Source organism: Dendrobates tinctorius, unplaced genomic scaffold, assembly GCF_039654945.1.
Source record: "Dendrobates tinctorius isolate UK_male_01 unplaced genomic scaffold, ASM3965494v1 ptg000039l, whole genome shotgun sequence".
In the NCBI taxonomy this organism is placed as follows: domain Eukaryota; kingdom Metazoa; phylum Chordata; class Amphibia; order Anura; family Dendrobatidae; genus Dendrobates; species Dendrobates tinctorius.
In genome coordinates this window covers 37,368,960-37,386,626 of record NW_027361707.1, presented here as the reverse complement: position 1 = coordinate 37,386,626, position 17,667 = coordinate 37,368,960, and the positions used below count along the sequence as shown (strand labels likewise).

Sequence of the window (17,667 nt, the reverse complement as noted above, 5' to 3'; positions counted from 1 at the left end):
TGCTTTTGACATCTCTTGCAAGCCTCAATTCATTTTCAGCTTTAGCTAATCTGATTTGTGCCCTGCAGGTTCTGCAGACAGCATTATATTCTTCTTTAGATATGCCTCCCTCTTTCCATTTTACAAACATTTTTTTCTTCCTTTTTAGCATGTGCTTAAGTTCTGTGTTCATCCATCCTGGTTTCCTTAAATGCTTCCTATTCTTCCCTCTTTTCGGAATTGTTAACAACTGTGCTTTGAGAATTTCATTTTTCAAGATTTCCCATCCTTCCTGGACATTTTTGTCTTTAAGGATATCCAGCCATTGGATCCCTCCAATTCTCTTTCTGAATCCCTTAAAATCTGCCTTTCTGAAATCTAACCTTGACGTCTGAGTCTTCACAGGTCTTCCGCCTCTAGTTATCCAAAATTCTAAAATAGCATGGTCGCTACCTCCTAGGGTCCCAGCCACTTTTACCTCCTCAACCATTTCCTCCCTGTTTATAAGGATTAGATCCAAGGTAGCAGTTCCCCTTGTTTTCTCCATTACCTTTTGGAAGATAAAGTTGTCAGCAAGAGAGGATAAGAATTTCCTTGACCTGTTAGTTTTGCCTGAGAGAGATTCCCAACAAATGTCTGGATAGTTGAAATCTCCCATGACAACTATGTCATATTTTTTGGAGAACTTGGCCATTTGATGCATAAAGAGTTCATCCATATCTTCAGCTTGCACAGGCGGCCTGTAGTAAATGCCTACAATGGTGTCCTTTCCATTGTTCTGTCCTTGTATTCTTACCCAAACAGTTTCCACAGAACTCCCAGTCTCTGAAGCTTCAATCTCTGTGCAGATATACGCATTTCTAACATACAATGCGACACCCCCTCCTCGTTTATCAAGTCTGTTTCTTGCAAATAAGTTGTATCCTTCTAGTCTTGTATTCCAATCATGTGTATTGTCCCACCAAGTTTCAGTGATTCCAATGACATATTTCTTTTCCTGTGTTAGTAGTTCCAATTCTCCTTGTTTGTTGCCCATGCTTTGTGCATTAGTATAGAAACATTTTAGTTTGTGATTGGTTTCTCTTTCTCCAATATTTTTATTAATTAGATTCTTTCGTCTTTGTTCTTCCTTTCCACTTCTAATAGCAGAGTTCTCAATAGCATTTGTCAGGTGTATGGCTTTTTCTGGTCTTTTGCTTCCCTTCCCATGTTGTTCTAGTTTAAAGCTCTCCTTACAAGTGTAGCAAGGCGACTTCCAAATACCTGCTTTCCAGTCTTCGTAAGGTGCACCCCATCTCTAGCAAGTAGTCCATCGTATAAGTAGTTCACTCCGTGATCCAGAAATCCAAATCGTTGCTGACGGCACCATCGACATCATCATCCATGGCAGCACTGAACCAAACCCCGATTTTTCTCCCTTCCTTGGATTTCTGCCTGGATGTCAGAGTCCAGCAGGTGGAGCAACAGAAAATCAGAATCGCCTCATTATTCCTCAGCGCTGTGCCTGCTCTGACACAACAGGCTCAGGTAAAAAACAACCCAAACTCTGTTTTTTCTTACTACGATCTGCGCAAGGTACGCTTTCCTTTCTCTATCATGTACTCAGATGGACACTTCTATTATTTTTGCACCACCTCAGTTCTCTGCCCGTCATACATGTGACGCTTACTGCGCAGGACAGAGTATTTTAGCTTTTTTGAATCTGACACTTGGAAACATTAAGAAACACTGAAATACACCAGTTTATAGAAGCATTTTTTAATTGACTCCCCTTTCCAAAATATAGTATAAAAAAAAACAAACAAAAATATTCTTTACAATTTGTCCTTCAGGTCACGTCTGCTTCATTGGCGCAGGGATATTGGCAGAGGCTTGCTCCAGGAATGCCAGAGGCCCTTGTGGCATTTCGCTTGGCTTCTTAGGCGGACCATTAATCTCCTCTAGGACTTGCTGCCAGCTCCGTAGCTTAGCCAGGTGCTTCTGAATGAGCGCTTCCTTCCTCTGCAGCTCGCTCCTCAGTTCTGTCACATCCTATCAGGAGCAAATGTAGAAAAAAAAAAAGGCAATTTATATTGTAGCAAGGGTTTGATGATGGCAAACAGCAAACAATGCTTCCTGGCAGGAGGAGGTTTGCTGTTATGTCTACCAGGGCTGTGGAGTCGGAGTCGTGGTCGGTGCTCATTTTGTTGGAGTCGGTATAAAATGGACCGCCTCCGACTCCTAAAATATATAATAAATTGGGTACAGTAGTTCAATGCAGAATGTGCTGAATATTTTTTCATAGGAATTTGGGAAAGTTATGAAATGTCCTATAAATGGCTGTTCTATTCCTGATCTAAGGCTACATTCACACACAGCGTTTTTCCAGCGTTTTTTGAGGATACGTTTTTCAGTTGCAAAAGCAGATCAGCTTTTTAAAAAAACCGCATCACGAGCTCATAGATAATGTTTTCAATAGCAAAAGTAGATTAGAAATCTGCTCTATATATCCATTTATCCATATCACATCTGTACCAAAAAGAATGAAAGCTGGATAGCACACAGACTAACACTCCTTTTTTTAGCACCAGTCAGGTACATCTCATAGCTGCCCAAAAGGACGCCCAGGACAGGCATTGCTCGTCTTCAGTAACATCAACTGATAGTTGGAATAAATAGACTGCATTCATCACATCTTCTTAAGATGCAGGCTTTATTTTCAAGTGTAGGGGTGTGAAGTATGAGGTTCTGCAGCAGCTGACGTGTGCAGTATGAAATTCTGCGGAACAGTATGAGATTCTGCCTCCCCCGCTAGGTTTGATCCTGGCTACGCCCATAGTGTGAATGAAGCCTGAGGGTCTAGGGTTTATCTTAGCCGAGATAAGTCATAGTGTGTGTGTTTATATTATATACACACACACACACACAGTACAGGCCAAAAGTTTGGACACACCTTCTCAATCAAAGCGTTTTCTTTATTTTCATGACTATGAAAATTGTAGATTCACTCTGAAGGCATCAAAACTATGAATTAACACATGTGGAATTATATAATTAACAAAAGAGTGTGAAACTACTGAATATACTGTATGTCTTATTTTCTAGGTTCTTCAAAGTAGCCACCTTTTGCTTTGATTTCTGCTTTGCACACTCTTGGCATTCTCTTGATGAGCTACAAGAGGTAGTTACTGGAAAAGGTTTTCACTTCACAGGTGTGCCCTGTCAGGTTTAATAAGTTGGATTTCTTGCCTTATAAATGAGGTTGGGACCATCAGTTGTGTTGTGCAGAAGTCTGGTGGCTACACAGCTGATAGTCCTCCTGAATAGACTGCTAGAATTTGTATTATGGCAAGAAAAAAGCAGCTAAGTAAAGAAAAAGGAGTGGCCATCGTTACTTTAAGAAATGAAGGTTAGCCAGTCCGAAAAATTGGGAAAACTTTGAAAGTGTCCCCAAGTGCATTGGCAAAAACCATTAAGCGCTACAAAGAAACTGGCTCACATGAGGACCGCCCCAGGAAAGGAAGACCAAGAGTCACCCCTGCTGCGGAGGATAAGTTCATCCGAGTCACCAGCCTCAGAAATCGCAGGTTAACAGCAGCTCAGATTAGAGACCAGGTCAATGCCACACAGAGTTCTAGCAGCAGACACATCTCTACAACAATTGTTAAGAGGAGACTTTGTGCAGCAGGCCTTCATGGTAAAATAGCTGCTAGGAAACCACTGCTAAGGACAGGCAACAAGCAGAAGAGACTTGTTTGGGCTAGAGAACACAAGGAATGGACATTAGACCAGTGGAAATCTGTGCTTTGGTCTGATGAGTCCAAATTTGAGATCTTTGGTTCCAACCACCGTGTCTTTGTGCGACGCAGAAAAGGTGAACAGATGGACTCTACATGCCTGGTTCCCACCGTGAAGCATGGAGGAGGAGGTGTGATGGTGTGGGGGTGCTTTGCTGGTGACACTCTTGGGGATTTATTCAAAATTGAAGGCATACTGAACCAGCATGGCTACCACAGCATCTTGCAGCGGCATGCTATTCCATCCAGTTTGTGTTTAGTTGGACCATCATTTATTTTTCAACAGGACAACGGCCTCAAACACACCTCCAGGCTGTGTAAGGGCTATTTGACCAAGAAGGAGAGTGATGGGGTGCTACGCCAGATGACCTGGCCTCCACAGTCACCAGACCTGAACCCAATCGAGATGGTTTGGGGGTGAGTGAAGGCAAAAGGACCTACAAGTGCTAAGCATCTCTGGGAACTCCTTCAAGACTGTTGGAAGACCATTTCTGGTGACTACCACTTGAAGCTCATCAAGAGAATGCCAAGAGTGTGCAAAGCAGTAATCAAAGCAAAAGGTGGCTACTTTGAAGAATCTAGAATATAAGACATATTTTCAGTTCTTTCACACTTTATATAATTCCACATGTGTTAATTCATTGTTTTGATGCCCTCAGAATGAATCTACAATTTTCATAGTCATGAAAAGAAAACTCTGAATGAGGTGGTGTGTCCAAACGTTGGTCTGTACCGTATACATGTACATGTATACAGTGTATTACATATTTACAATTTATTACAGTTTTTTGTGTTCTAAAGTTGTATTCCAATAAATATTATGTTCTAAATATCTTGATTATTGGATCATAGAAATGATTAAATGTCTGATGTTCACATTGTACTACAATAAATTTTTCACTTAAATATAAGCAATATATGTGGGAGTCGGAGTCGTGGAGTCGGTGTAAGGGAAATTGAGGAGTTGGAGTCGGTGTAAGGGAAATTGAGGAGTCAGAGTCGCAGGTTTGGCTTACCGACTCCATAGCCCTGATGTCTACTATGGTTATATTTAAAGGGGTTTTCTAGGATCTAAAATACATGGCTACTTTCTTCTAGAAAGTGTCATATCTGTCAGCCAGGAATGTCTGGTACTGCAGCTCAGCTTCGTGGAAATTAACGTGGACAGCTGTTTCTGGAATAAAGCAGCCATGGTTTTCTAATCCTTCTGGACAATCCCTGTAGGATATCTCCATGAATAGCAGATTTGCATTTGATTCTTCTGCATCTTATCAGTATGTAACATGAGCTGTTTTGCTGGGAAATTGAAACAGATTTCAGACTATGCGTTGCAGAAAGTGAAATCTACAATTCCACAACACGGATTAACGCGTCAATTTCTGCACAAAAATGATCAGCAACGTACAGTTTGGTCCATATATATTTGGACAGAGACAACATTTTTCCAATTTTGGTTCTAGACATTACCACAATGAATTTTAAACAAAACAATTCAGCTGCAGTTGAAGTTCAGACTTTCAGCTTTCATTTGAGGGTATCCACATTAAAATTGGATGAAGGGTTTAGGAGTTTCAGCTCCTTAACATGTGCCACCCTGTTTTTAAAGGGACCAAAAGTAATTGGACAATTGACTCCAAGGCTATTTCATGGACATTTGTGGGCAATCCCTTCATTATGTCATTCTCAATTAAGCAGAGAAAAGGCCTGGAGTTGATTTGAGGTGTGGTGCTTGCATTTAGGATGTTTTGCTGTGAAGGAAACATGCGTCAAAGGAGCTCTCCATGCAGGTGAAACAAGCCATCCTTAAGCTGCAAAAACAGAAGAAACCCATCCGAGAAATTGCTACAACATTAGGAGTGGCAAAATCTACAGTTTGGTACATCCTGAGAAAGAAAGAAAGCACTGGTGAACTCATCAATGCAAAAAGACCTGGGCGCCCACGGAAGACAACAGTGGTGGATGATCGCAGAATAGTCTCTATAGTGAAGAGAAACCCCTTCACAACGGCCAACCAAGTGACCAACACTCTCCAGGAGGTAGGCGTATCAATATCCAAATCTACCATAAAGAGAAGACTGCATGAAAGTAAATACAGAGGGTTCACTGCACGGTGCAAGCCACTCATAAGCATCAAGGATAAAAAGGCTAGACTGGACTTTGCTAAAAAACATCTAAAAAAGCCAGCACAGTTCTGGAAGAACATTCTTTGGATAGATGAAACCAAGATCAACCTCTACCAGAATTATGGAAAGAGAAAAGTATGGCGAAGGCGTGGCACAGCTCATGATCCAAAGCATACCACATCATCTGTAAAACACGGCGGAGGCAGTGTGATGGCTTGGGCATGCATGGCTGCCAGTGGCACTGGGTCACTAGTGTTTATTGATGATGTGACACAGGACAGAAGCAGCCGAATGAATTCTGAGGTATTCAGAGCCATACTGTGTGCTCAGATCCAGCCAAATGCAGCCAAACTGATTGGTCGTCGTTTCATACTACAGATGGACAATGACCCAAAACATAAAGCCAAAGCAACCCAGGAGTTTATTAAAGCAAAGAAGTGGAATATTCTTGAATGGCCAAGTCAGTCACCTGATCTCAACCCAATTGAGCATGCATTTCACTTGTTAAAGACTAAACTTCAGACAGAAAGGCCCACAAACAAACAGCAACTGAAAACCACCGCAGTGAAGGCCTGGCAGAGCCTCAAAAAGGAGGAAACACAGCGTCTGGTGATGTCCATGAGTTCAAGACTTCAGGCAGTCATTGCCAACAAAGCGTTTTCAACCAAGTACTAGAAATGAACATTTTATTTACAATTATTTAATCTGTCCAATTACTTTTGGTCCCTTTAAAAACAGGGTGGCACATGTTAAGGAGCTGAAACTCCTAAACCCTTCATCCAATTTTAATGTGGATACCCTCAAATGAAAGCTGAAAGTGTGAACTTCAACTGCATCTGAATTGTTTTGTTTAAAATTCATTGTGGTAATGTCTAGAACCAAAATTAGAAAAATGTTGTCTCTGTCCAAATATATATGGACCGAACTGTATAAATGAGATTTATCATGTCAGTTAGCTGGTACTGTATTACTTTCTGGATTTCCACATGCAAATCCACACGGGACATCAGCCACAAACATGCAAAGTGTGGACATAACCTTTAGTTCCCCCACAGCGCTCCATCAGCCTTACAATGGATACTATTGCCACCTGAGCGACCATGTTGTCTTACAGTAAGGTCTGTTAGGGTACACAGGTAGATAGATAACCCTCCAGGTAAAGTGATATACGGTTTTATTTCTTGGGCAGGGCTGGATGGGGCCGCACATGTCTTATATAGCGTGTTATGCCTGTAAGGCTAAGTGCACACGTACCGGAACTCTCGCGGAAATTACCGCGAGAATTCCGGAATTCCAGTCCGCGGGAAAATCGCATTTTAAATTCCCGCGATTTTCCCGCGGAAAAACTAGCATTTTGCAAGCGTAATTAGCTTGCAAAATGCTAGCGTTCTCCAAGCGATCTGTTGCATTGCTTGGAGAACTGATTGACAGGTTGTCACACTCATCAAACATAGTGTTTGACAAGTGTGACCAACTTTTTACTACTGAGGCCGCCTATGCAGCATCAGTAGTAAAAGATAAAATGTAAAAAAAAAATAAAAAAATGGTGTTATTCTTACCCTCCGACGTCCCTCGCATCCGTTCCCAGTAATCCTTTGCGAAAATGCCCGCGATGACGTCAGTTCTCGCGGGATCGCGACGTCTCGCGGTCATTCGCGATGACGTCGCGCGAATGACCGCGAGACTTCGCGATCCCGCGAGAACGGACGCCATCGTGGGCATTTTCGCAAAGGATTACTGGGAACGAGAGCGTGAAGAGAAGCGGGAAGACTGCGCGGGACGCCGGAAGGTAAGAATAACAATATTTTTTATTTTTAAATTCTATTTTTTACAGGACAGTCTCCTCTCCTCCGGACCGTGGGTACCATCCGCAAATGCTCTGCTTACTTTCCGCATGGTGTGCACAGCCACATGCGGAAAGTAAACGGAATAATGCATTCCTATGGGTGCGGGATCGCCGTGATTCCGCAAATTAATGAGCATGCTGCGGTTTTTACCACGAAGCGATTCCGCCGCGGTAAAAACCGCAGCATTAGTACAGCATTGCGGAATCCCATAGGAATGCTTATTTTTCGCGTTTTCGCGGTTAAAACCGCCGCGGAAACGCGAAAAAAACGCCACGTGTGAACTCAGACTTAGTGGCACAACTCCCTTATTGCAGCCCTGTACATACAAGTGTGGCGGTGAATGGGGCTGCAGCTTTGGCCCTTTCATAGCACTAATCAGTACGGGCCCTAAGGACAGGTCATGAATGTTTAAAGGGAATCTGTCAGCAGAGAATGACTATTCTGATGTGGCAAACAGTCCCGTGCAGTTTCCCCCCCATCTTCACCCCCTCTATTTTGATTGACAGCTCTGGCTTTATAAAGTCAGTAAAAGGGCGCTGATAAAAGTGAAAACAAGTATGTGAAAAGGTGCACTGAACTGTTTGGCCACACCAATGGTGCACCAAGCGCCTGTTCATGGTTGGAACAGCCTTCAGCGCCAACAGTCTCTTTTAAACATGTTTAACACATTGGATGTCTGTTGGCTGAGCAATCATTCAGATGGCAGACATTCCAGCCGCCTCTCTCATACACAAGAGGCGCGCGTCCCGCGTTTTCTATGAGGGAGCCATCGCCTGGCTCGTCTGGCTGCAGATTATCTCAGGGAGACAATGCGATCGGCAGGCCAAAAATCAGACCTTCCATTTCATTATGCCCCCCCAACAAACTGTCAGAGGAATTCCAGACACAGACTGTGGGACAATCCTGGAGATATCAGTGGGCTCAGCTGACATTAATCAAATGTGTATGGGGTTTAAGTCCTGGAGACCTCTTTGAGATAAGCCAGTTTGCTATGGAGACATCATCCTTAGGAGTAGTGAGGAGATGACATGGTCCTCACAGTAGGATATTCACCTCCTTAATAACCTGCTCCGGCTTCTGGACAGACAGCTGCAATCTCTTCTGTAGGAAGAAACATTCTGTTTGTCTGGCCACATCCAGGAACTTCTGAATACACTGTTCAACACCTGAGGAGGAGAGAAGAAGACCGGGAACGTTTCAGACTGGTGCTACCACATAACAGACGCAGCATGGACCCCTGGGCTGGGGCTGTAGACAGACATTTGCAGTAAAGCGCTTTCAAAACATTTCAGCAGTAAGGGGACCGTCTGCTACGTCTCTGTGCCTATCTGGAATAACGGACACTTTCAGAAAAAAAAAAAAGTATAAATGGAGCTCACATGAGTTTATGGTGATTTATCTAAACTCTCTCACAAATGCAGTCACATTTCCACGCTCCTGGCATTTATTCCCTCCTTGTATTACGTCCAGTACGCTGTAATCTCCCCACCATCGAGTACAGGCCGTCACACATCATAAACCTCTCATTTCCACTGATCCCACATCTCTCCTCAGCCTCCATGTCTCTTAATGGATTGTGTTTCTCAAGCTGGGCAGCAGACTGAACAGTTTCAGTACCGGAGCTGTGTTATGTGAGTAATTACTTTTTAACTATAAGAAATGTCTGTGTGGTGGAAGAGGAATCATTGGATCTGTAGTTCTTCACAAACAGTGAGGGAAAAAAAGTATTTAGTCAGCCACCAATTGTGCAAGTTCTCCCACTTAAAAAGATGAGAGAGGCCTGTAATTGACATCATAGGTAGACCACAACTATGAGAGTCAAAATGAGAAAACAAATCCAATTACGATTTCAGTAAGTCTTCACAAGGTTGGCGACACTGTTGGTGGTATGTTGGCCCATTCCTCCATGCAGATCTCCTCTAGAGCAGTGATGTTTTGGGCCTGTTGCTTGGCAACACAGACTTTCAAATCCCTCCAAAAGTTTTCTATGAGGTTGAGACCTGGATACTGACTAGGTCACTCCAGGACCTTCATGTGCTTCTTACGAAGCCACACCTTCGTTGCCCTGGTGGTGTGTGTTGGGATCATTATGCTGAAAGACCCATCCACATTTCATCTGCAATGCCCTTGCTGATGGTAGGAGATTTGCACTCAAAGTCTCACGATACATGGGCCCCATTCATTCTTTCGTGTACACGAATCAGTCGTCCTGGTCCCTTGGCAGAGAAACAGCCCCAAAGCATGATGTTGCCATCCCCATGCTTCACATTAGGTATGGTGTTCTTAGAATGCGGAGTTGCATACAGTCTCCTCCAAACACGACGAGTTTTGTTTCTACCAAACAGTTCTACTTTGGTTTCATCAGACCATATGACATTCTCCCAATACTCTTCTGGATAAACCAAATGCTCTTTAACAAACTTCAGACGGCCCCGGACATGTACTGGCTTAAGCAGGGGGACACGTCTGGCACTGGAGGATCTCAGTCCCTGGCGGTATAGTGTGTTACTGAAAGTAGCCTTTGTTACGGCAGTCCCATTTCTATGCAGGTCATTCACTAGGTCCCCCCTTGTGGTTCTGGGATTTTTGCTCACCGTTCTTGTGATCATTTTGACCCCATGGTGTGACATCTTGCGTGGAGCCCCAGATCGAGGGAGATCATCAGTGGTCTTTTATGACTTCCATTTTCTTATTATTGCTCCCACAGTTAATTTCATCACACCAAGCTGCTTGCCTATTGCAGATTCAGTCTTCCCAGCCTGGTGCAGGGCTACAATTGTGTTTCTGGTGTCCTTCGACAGCTCTTTGGTCTTCACCATAGTGGAGTTTGGAGTGTGACTGTTTGAGGTTGTGGACAGGTGACTTTTATACTGATAAGTTCAAACAGGTGCCATTACTACAGGTAATGAGTTGAGGACAGAGGAGCCTCTTAAAGAAGAAGTTACAGGTCTATGAGAGCCAGAAATCTTGCATGTTTTTAGATGACCAAATACTTATTTTCCTCCTTAATTTGAAAAATAATTCTTGCCAAATCAGACAAAGTGATTTTCTGGATTTGTTTTCTCATTTTGACTCTCATAGTTGTGGTCTACCTATTATGTCAATTACAGGCCTCTCATCATTTTAAGTGGGAGAACTTGAACAATTGGTGGCTGACTAAATACTTTTTTCCCCACTATGTAATTTAGACAACAAAAGCCAAAGCAGCATCAAAAAAGGTAATAATGAGTAATAACGACCTCTGAGCCATGGTGCCATCACCTGGTTTGTATGGAGAGCTATTTGGATAAATTTGGTAAAAGAAGTAAAATCCCTATAAACGACAGAGACTCAGCATCTCGGCGTATGTTACCTGTGCGGATCTCCTCCTGGTCTGTGCCGTTCACATAGTCCTGGCTCACGAGAGAAGCAAAGCAAGCCTGTAATAGAGAGGAAAACGAATTACATCTACAATGGATTATACCATTTCTGAGGCGGCCATGTTACAGCGTTGCCCCGACTAGAAGTCCTTCTCTGTGGAGCAAGTGTGAGTGACAGCTGCCATCTCCAACAAGCTGCGGAAAACCATGAAACTGACAGTGGGCAGGAACATGGCTGCCCTGCAAGCACCCAGAAGAGGACGGGACATGTCTGATCTCCATGCACGGCCGGGCAGTCAGGGAAGGATTGGGGTGAAACACCCCTAAAGTAGAAACATTGTAGTAAGGGATGCTGTGTATAGCTCAGGGCGCACAGACCAGACGTTGTCCCAATGCGCCGAGTACTGGAAACACTAACAATTTCTTCCGTATTTCAGTGATTTCCAGCTGTTACAAAACTACAACTCCCAGCACGCCCTAACACATTATTAATATACATTTATATAGCACCATTTATTCCAAGGCACTTTACATGTGAAATGAGAAATATAGACAAGTATAATAAACATTTGTAAGACAAGGGACACACAAGTACATAAGGAGAGGGGACCCTGCCCGCGATGGCTCACAGTCTACAGGGATGGGTGAGGATACAGTAGGAGAGGGTAGAGCAGGTCGTGCTGGTTGTGTGTCGGAACAGGTGGTTCTTCAGGTTCTTCTTGAAGGTTTCCGTTGTTGGTGAGAGACTGATGTGTTGCGGCAGAGCGTTACAGAGTATGGGGGAAGCACAGGAGAAGTCTTGTATGTGGTTGTGGTGGGAAAAAGATACGGGGGGAGTAGAGGAGGAGATCTTGAGATGATCGAAGGTTGCGTGCGATTAGGTACCGGGAGACCATGTGACAGATGTATGGGGGAGACAGGTTGTGGGTGGCTTTGTATGTTATGGTTAGGGTTTTGAACTGGAGCCTCTGGGCAATAGGAAGCTATTGAAGGGCCTGGCATAGGGGGGAGGCTGGGGAATAACGGGGAGACAGGTGGATTAGTCGGGCAGCAGAGTGCAGGATGGATTGGAGTGGTGCCAGAGTGCTGGAGGGGAGGCCAGAGAGTAGGGGGTTGCAGTAGTCGAGGCAGGAGATAAGGGCATGCACTAGTGTTTTTGTGGTTTCATGGTTGAGGAATGCGCGGATCCGGGAAATAATTGAGTTTGAGGCGGCATGAGGAGGTAAGGGCTTAGATATGTGGTTTGAAAGAGAGGGCAGAGTTGAGGAAGACCCCAAGGCACAGAGCATGCGGGACTGGGGAAAGCGAGCAGCCATTCACAATGATGGATAGGTCTGGTGTAGGAGTAGAGTGAGATGGGGGAAAGATGATGAATTCTGTTTTGTCCATGTTCACTTTGAGAAAGCGAGCAGAAAAGAAGGCTGAAACAGCAGACAGACATTGTGGGATTTTGGTCAGTAAGGAGGTGAGGTCAGGTCAGGTCCAGATAGGTAGATCTGCGTGTCATTGGCGTACAGGTGATACTGCAAACCGTGGGATTCTATGAGCTGTCCCAGGCTGAAGGTGTAGATGGAGAAGAGTAGGGGTCCTAGAACTGAGCCTTGAACACCAACAGACAGGGGGCGCGGTGAGGAGGTGGTGTGTGAGAGGGAGACACTAAATGTTCGGTCTGTTAGGTATGATGAGATCCAGGATAGGGCCAAGCCTGTGATGCCAAGAGATGAGAGAATTTGTAGCAGGAGAGAGTGGTCCACGGTGTCAAAGGAGAAAGACAGGTCCGGGAGAAGGAGGACAGAGTAGTGTCGCTTGCTCTTGGCGGTTAGTAGGTCCTTGGTGACTTTAGTTAGGGCAGTTTCAGTTGAGTGATGTGGTCGGAAGCCAGATTGTAACCGATCACATAGGGAACAGGAGGAGAGGTGGGAGGACAGTTCAAGATATACATGCTGTTCCAGTAGTTTTGAGGCATAAGGGAGAAGAGATATCGGGCGATAGTTAGACACAGAGGATGGGTCGAGGGAGGGCTTTTTGAGGATGGGTGTGATTGAGGCATGTTTAAAGGATAATAATCTTTATTTTTATATAGCGCTAACATATTACGCAGCGCTTTACAGTTTGTACACATTAAGAGGGAAAGACACCATTTGTAAGTGAAAGGTTGAAGAGGTGTGTTAGAGTTGGGATGAAGACTGTGGCAAGGTTAGGGATGAGGTGGGACGGGAGTGGGTCAAGCGTACAAGTGGTGAGGTGTGATCTTGACCAGGGGCGGACACTGACAGCTTGGGGCCCCTGTGCAAGAAATGTGTCTGGGCCCCCCTCCTTTTATGGCGTCAAAGCTACGTGTGTATATAGCCACACACACACACATACATGTATATATATTACATAATCTCCTTTATTATGTATATTGCTGTCCCTTACAGTGTGCCCTCTCGTTATGTACAGTACGGTCCCTTGCATTTTGAATTATATAGAGCCCTGTTTTTTATTACTTACCGTCCTGTCTTGTTAGCTGTATAATGCAATGATGGCTGATGGAGCATGGGAAAGCTTCTTTTCTAATGGAGGAGCTGATGGACTGGTAGCCTGGTCACCGGCTCCTCGATCAGCAGTCATTTTATATCTAAAAAGAGAGGGGACTATGTAATAAAAGAGGGCAAGAATACACTATGTAAGAGACAGCACTGTACATAACAGCAGAGGAATGTATATAATAAGGGACGGCACCATATATAACTAGAGAGGATGGTACGTAATAAGGGACGGTGTTATACATAATAAAAGAGGAAACTATGTAACTAAGGATGATGTTATACAGAATTAGTGAGTACACTATATAATTAGGGACTGTGTTAGACATAGTAAGTAATAATAATAATGTCTTCCTCCACCTCCCCCTGTTCCTAAGGCAATTATAAGTCCCCCTTCCTCCCATCCCAATCCCCCACACGCCTCATTGTTCTCCTCCCCTCACATCTCATTATTGTCCTCTCCCCCAAGCCATCATTGCCCTCTTCACCACCTCCATCATTTTCTTCTCCCCCACCACTATTTTGGCTTTCTCCCCCACCACTCCCATCATTGCCCATTCCACCACCTCCACCATTCATTGCCCTTTCCACCACCATCATTGCATTCTCCCCCACCACCCCATCATCATTTCATTTTTCCCCCACCATCCCATAATTGCCCTCTCCCCATCACGGCCTTCTCCCCATCACCCCATCATATCATTGCCCCTCGGGCCTGGAGAAATCGGCCAAATTGCCCTCCTCATTAGCCGCCTTGCAGGGCCCCCTGGAGGCTCTGGGCCCCTGTGCAGTTGCACAGGTTGAACCGGCGGTATGTCCGCCCATGATTTTGACAGGAGGGTGGAGAGCTGATCTTCACATGCAGAGAGTTGTGATTTCCTAACAGGTTAGACACCATAGATGTAAATTGGCTGCACTTACATGTAAGTGCCCTGTTTCTCCTCCTGGAGAGCGACATGCCAGGGTAAGGAGGCTTATAGGCCATACAATGCTCCTCTGGGAAATTAAATATGCAAATTGTCTCTTCAGAGAGTAAGAGGACTTGAACTCTAGCACCATCTACTGGAAGTAGCGATCCTAAAATTAAGTATCGACCCTTTAACGAGCCTTGCCATATGACTTTGGATAAAAGTCAAACCAAAATCTCAACTTGCAGACGTGTTTTGAGATATTACCCCTCCTCAGTGCAAAGCATGAGATCTAATTTTGCTGTATGGAGAGGCCTCTGACTGAGGTCTAAAGGGTGGCATCTCTCTTTGTGGAGAGTGACATACCTCCCAGGAGCATTGTATGGCCTTTAAGTCTCCTTACACTGGCATTCTAGACATGTCACTCTAAACATGGAGATTGTTACCCCGTAGACCCAAGTCAGATGCCTCTCATACACCAAATCAGATCTCATGCTTTGCACTGAGGTGGAGTTACACCTTCCAAACATGTGTCAGCAAACAGATTCTGGTTTGGCTTTTATACTAAGTCAGTAACCGATCTCAGACTGCGCCAACTTGTGTGATGGAAAAAGTCTGTGTGGCCGCACCCAGCATCACCCTAACAAACCACTGGAAACCATTAGGACACGTTCACACAATACTTTCTTGAGTGGAAACAAGTCCAACAACTATGTTTTCAGAGAAATCTGATTTCTTCTCCTCCTGGACTGATCACTTTAAAAATAATCAATTCTTGGTTAACATCGGAATTCATTGTTACATTAATGAGACGGAAGACAGTTGGTGCCAATAAGATTCTATGTAGATGAGGGAGGAGGAGCTAAAGGCAGAGCTCCTCCCCCCCTCCTCTCTACAGTGAACTGTCTTCTCCTGTCTCAGTAATGGGATTTGAGAATAAGAAAGAAGCAGATTTCTCTGATGTATTACAACGTGTCTAATCTTCATGTGTCCTATCAATTCATGACATAGAAATGAAAACAGCAGCTACTGTAAAAGGAAAACCCTCATCATATGAACAGCACAGAGGATTTCCCATAGAAATGAATAGGAAGTTTTCCAATTGTTTTTCACTCAGTGTGAACATACCTTAGGGTGCCTTCACATTGCGTCTATCCCCCCGGTCAGCGGCGCTGTCGATGGTTACTTCACCGTCCCCCACAAAACAGGATTCGGACGTATTCGCCAACAGGGCCATAGACTACAATGGTGCTGACAGAGCGAGCATGGGCTCGAACGTCCATCATTTTCGGGCGTGTACACCTACTAGACACAGTCTCCTCTGTCCGAGCGGCCGCCTCCAGTAGTCACATACACCTGAAAATGACGCACGTCAGAGCCCACGCTCGCCCTGTCACCACCATTATAGTCTATGGCCCCGTCAGCTCATGCGTCCGAAACCCGTTTTTCGGGGAGGTTCGGACATAAGCCCCAACAGGGACAAGGAACGGTGACAGAGCGAAATGTGAGCACACCCTTAGAACAGAGGGAATGCTGGTTATTGTGGTGCATAGACCCCAGTGTTCCCGACATGGCGGCATGCAGACCCCTCCATCTAACTCCCCGGTAATACACCGGAGCCGCCGTTACAGAAGTCAGCGGGGTCTGCCATAGAGGAGGCAAAATACAAATCATCTCTTCCCTCAGACCAAGATGTTAGGTATACAGCTCCAGAGCCGGGGGGGCTGCAGTGCTCCAGAGCTGCTGGGGGGGGGGGGGGGCGGCTGCAGTGCTCCAGAGCTGGGGGGGGGGGGGGGGCTGCAGTGCTCCAGAGCTGGGGGGGGGGGGGCTGCAGTGCTCCAGAGCTGGGGGGGGGGGGAGGCTGCAGTGCTCCAGAGCTGGGGGGGGGGGGAGGCTGCAGTGCTCCAGAGCTGGGGGGGGGGGGAGGCTGCAGTGCTCCAGAGCTGGGGGGGGGGGAGGCTGCAGCGCTCCAGAGCTGGGGGGGGGAGGCTGCAGTGCTCCAGAGCTGGGGGGGGGAGGCTGCAGTGCTCCAGAGCTGGGGGGGGGGGGGAGGCTGCAGTGCTCCAGAGCTCGGGGGGGGGGGGGGGGGGGGGTTGCAGTGCTCCAGAGCTGTTGGGGGGGGGGGGCTGCAGTGCTCCAGAGCTTGGGGGGGGGGGGGGTGCTGCAGTGCTCCAGAGCTGCTGTGGGGGGGCTGCAGTGCTCCAGAGCTGGGGGAGAGAAGCACCAGTGTCCTGTGTGCATGCTGGGACTTGTAGTGAGGCTGCAGACTACTAATATACACCTGTCCCTCCTCCATCATCTGCAGTGCAGACTGTGCAGCTGCTGTGGAACTACAACTCCCAGCATGTTGACGTCATCAGGGAATGCTGGGAGTTGTAGTCGGACGGCCCCAGTTTCCAGTCTGCACGTTCCTACCTCGAACGAGGACTCCAGCTCGTCCACCAGGGTGCTGTTGGTGTTCTTCGCCCCGGGAGGAGTGGACATCAGGCCAGGCCCTGCTCCAGGCTGCATGGGCGGCGGAGGCCCGGGAGGCTGCCCGGAGAACATCCCGCTGAGAGAAGACGCCATGAGACAGAAGAACAGAACAGGGCTACTGACGTCACCGGACGTCTTCCTGCACAACCACTACTGGCATGCGCCCTACGCCGCCATCATTGATTTGGTAACTGATTTTTTTTAATGCTTTATTTTCGGAAGAGAATGTGCTTCCCAACAACAAAGTATGTCCGGAGCTGGGAATCGCCACACAGCGGCAAAGCGTGGAATAACAGCTACAGCCGTGTTTTTTTTTTAGCCACCAGATGGCGCCATAGCACAGGGAAACGAGAGCAGGGCCCGAGCGGCTCAGACTGGTGGGGAGTCATGGATACAGGGCTGGACCGTCCCGGCCTGCACTTGTGCGCATGAGCAGAAGATGACAGTCACTGCTCTACAGTCATAGATGTAACAGCCAGAACTTTTTTCCTTTCCTTTTTTTAGGGGTCAAAGAACCAGACTGGAGTCTATATTCTACAGTTGTGATAAGATACATATCACGTCGCCATTTTCCTGTAGAGTTCTCATTTTTCGGGGGCTGAGGGTTATTCTTTGCCCCCAGGGGTTTTTATTGATGCCACTTTCCAATGTTGCAGCGACCAAAAAACCCCA

The 17,667-nt window shown here is 46.0% G+C and overlaps 1 protein-coding gene across 1 annotated transcript; it reads right to left on the bottom strand.

Annotated features, from left to right (window-relative positions):
- Positions 1–1,721: 1,721 nt before the first annotated feature.
- Positions 1,722–17,363, bottom strand: LOC141088514 (mediator of RNA polymerase II transcription subunit 28). The gene is made up of 4 exons (XM_073574639.1): positions 16,936–17,363; positions 11,078–11,144; positions 8,779–8,891; positions 1,722–2,010 (listed from the first exon to the last, which is right to left on the bottom strand). The coding sequence occupies exons 1-4, from the start codon at positions 17,086–17,088 to the stop codon at positions 1,813–1,815; spliced, it is 531 nt and encodes a 176-aa protein (XP_073430740.1). The 5' UTR covers positions 17,089–17,363; the 3' UTR covers positions 1,722–1,812.
- Between the last annotated feature and the right edge of the window lie 304 nt (positions 17,364–17,667).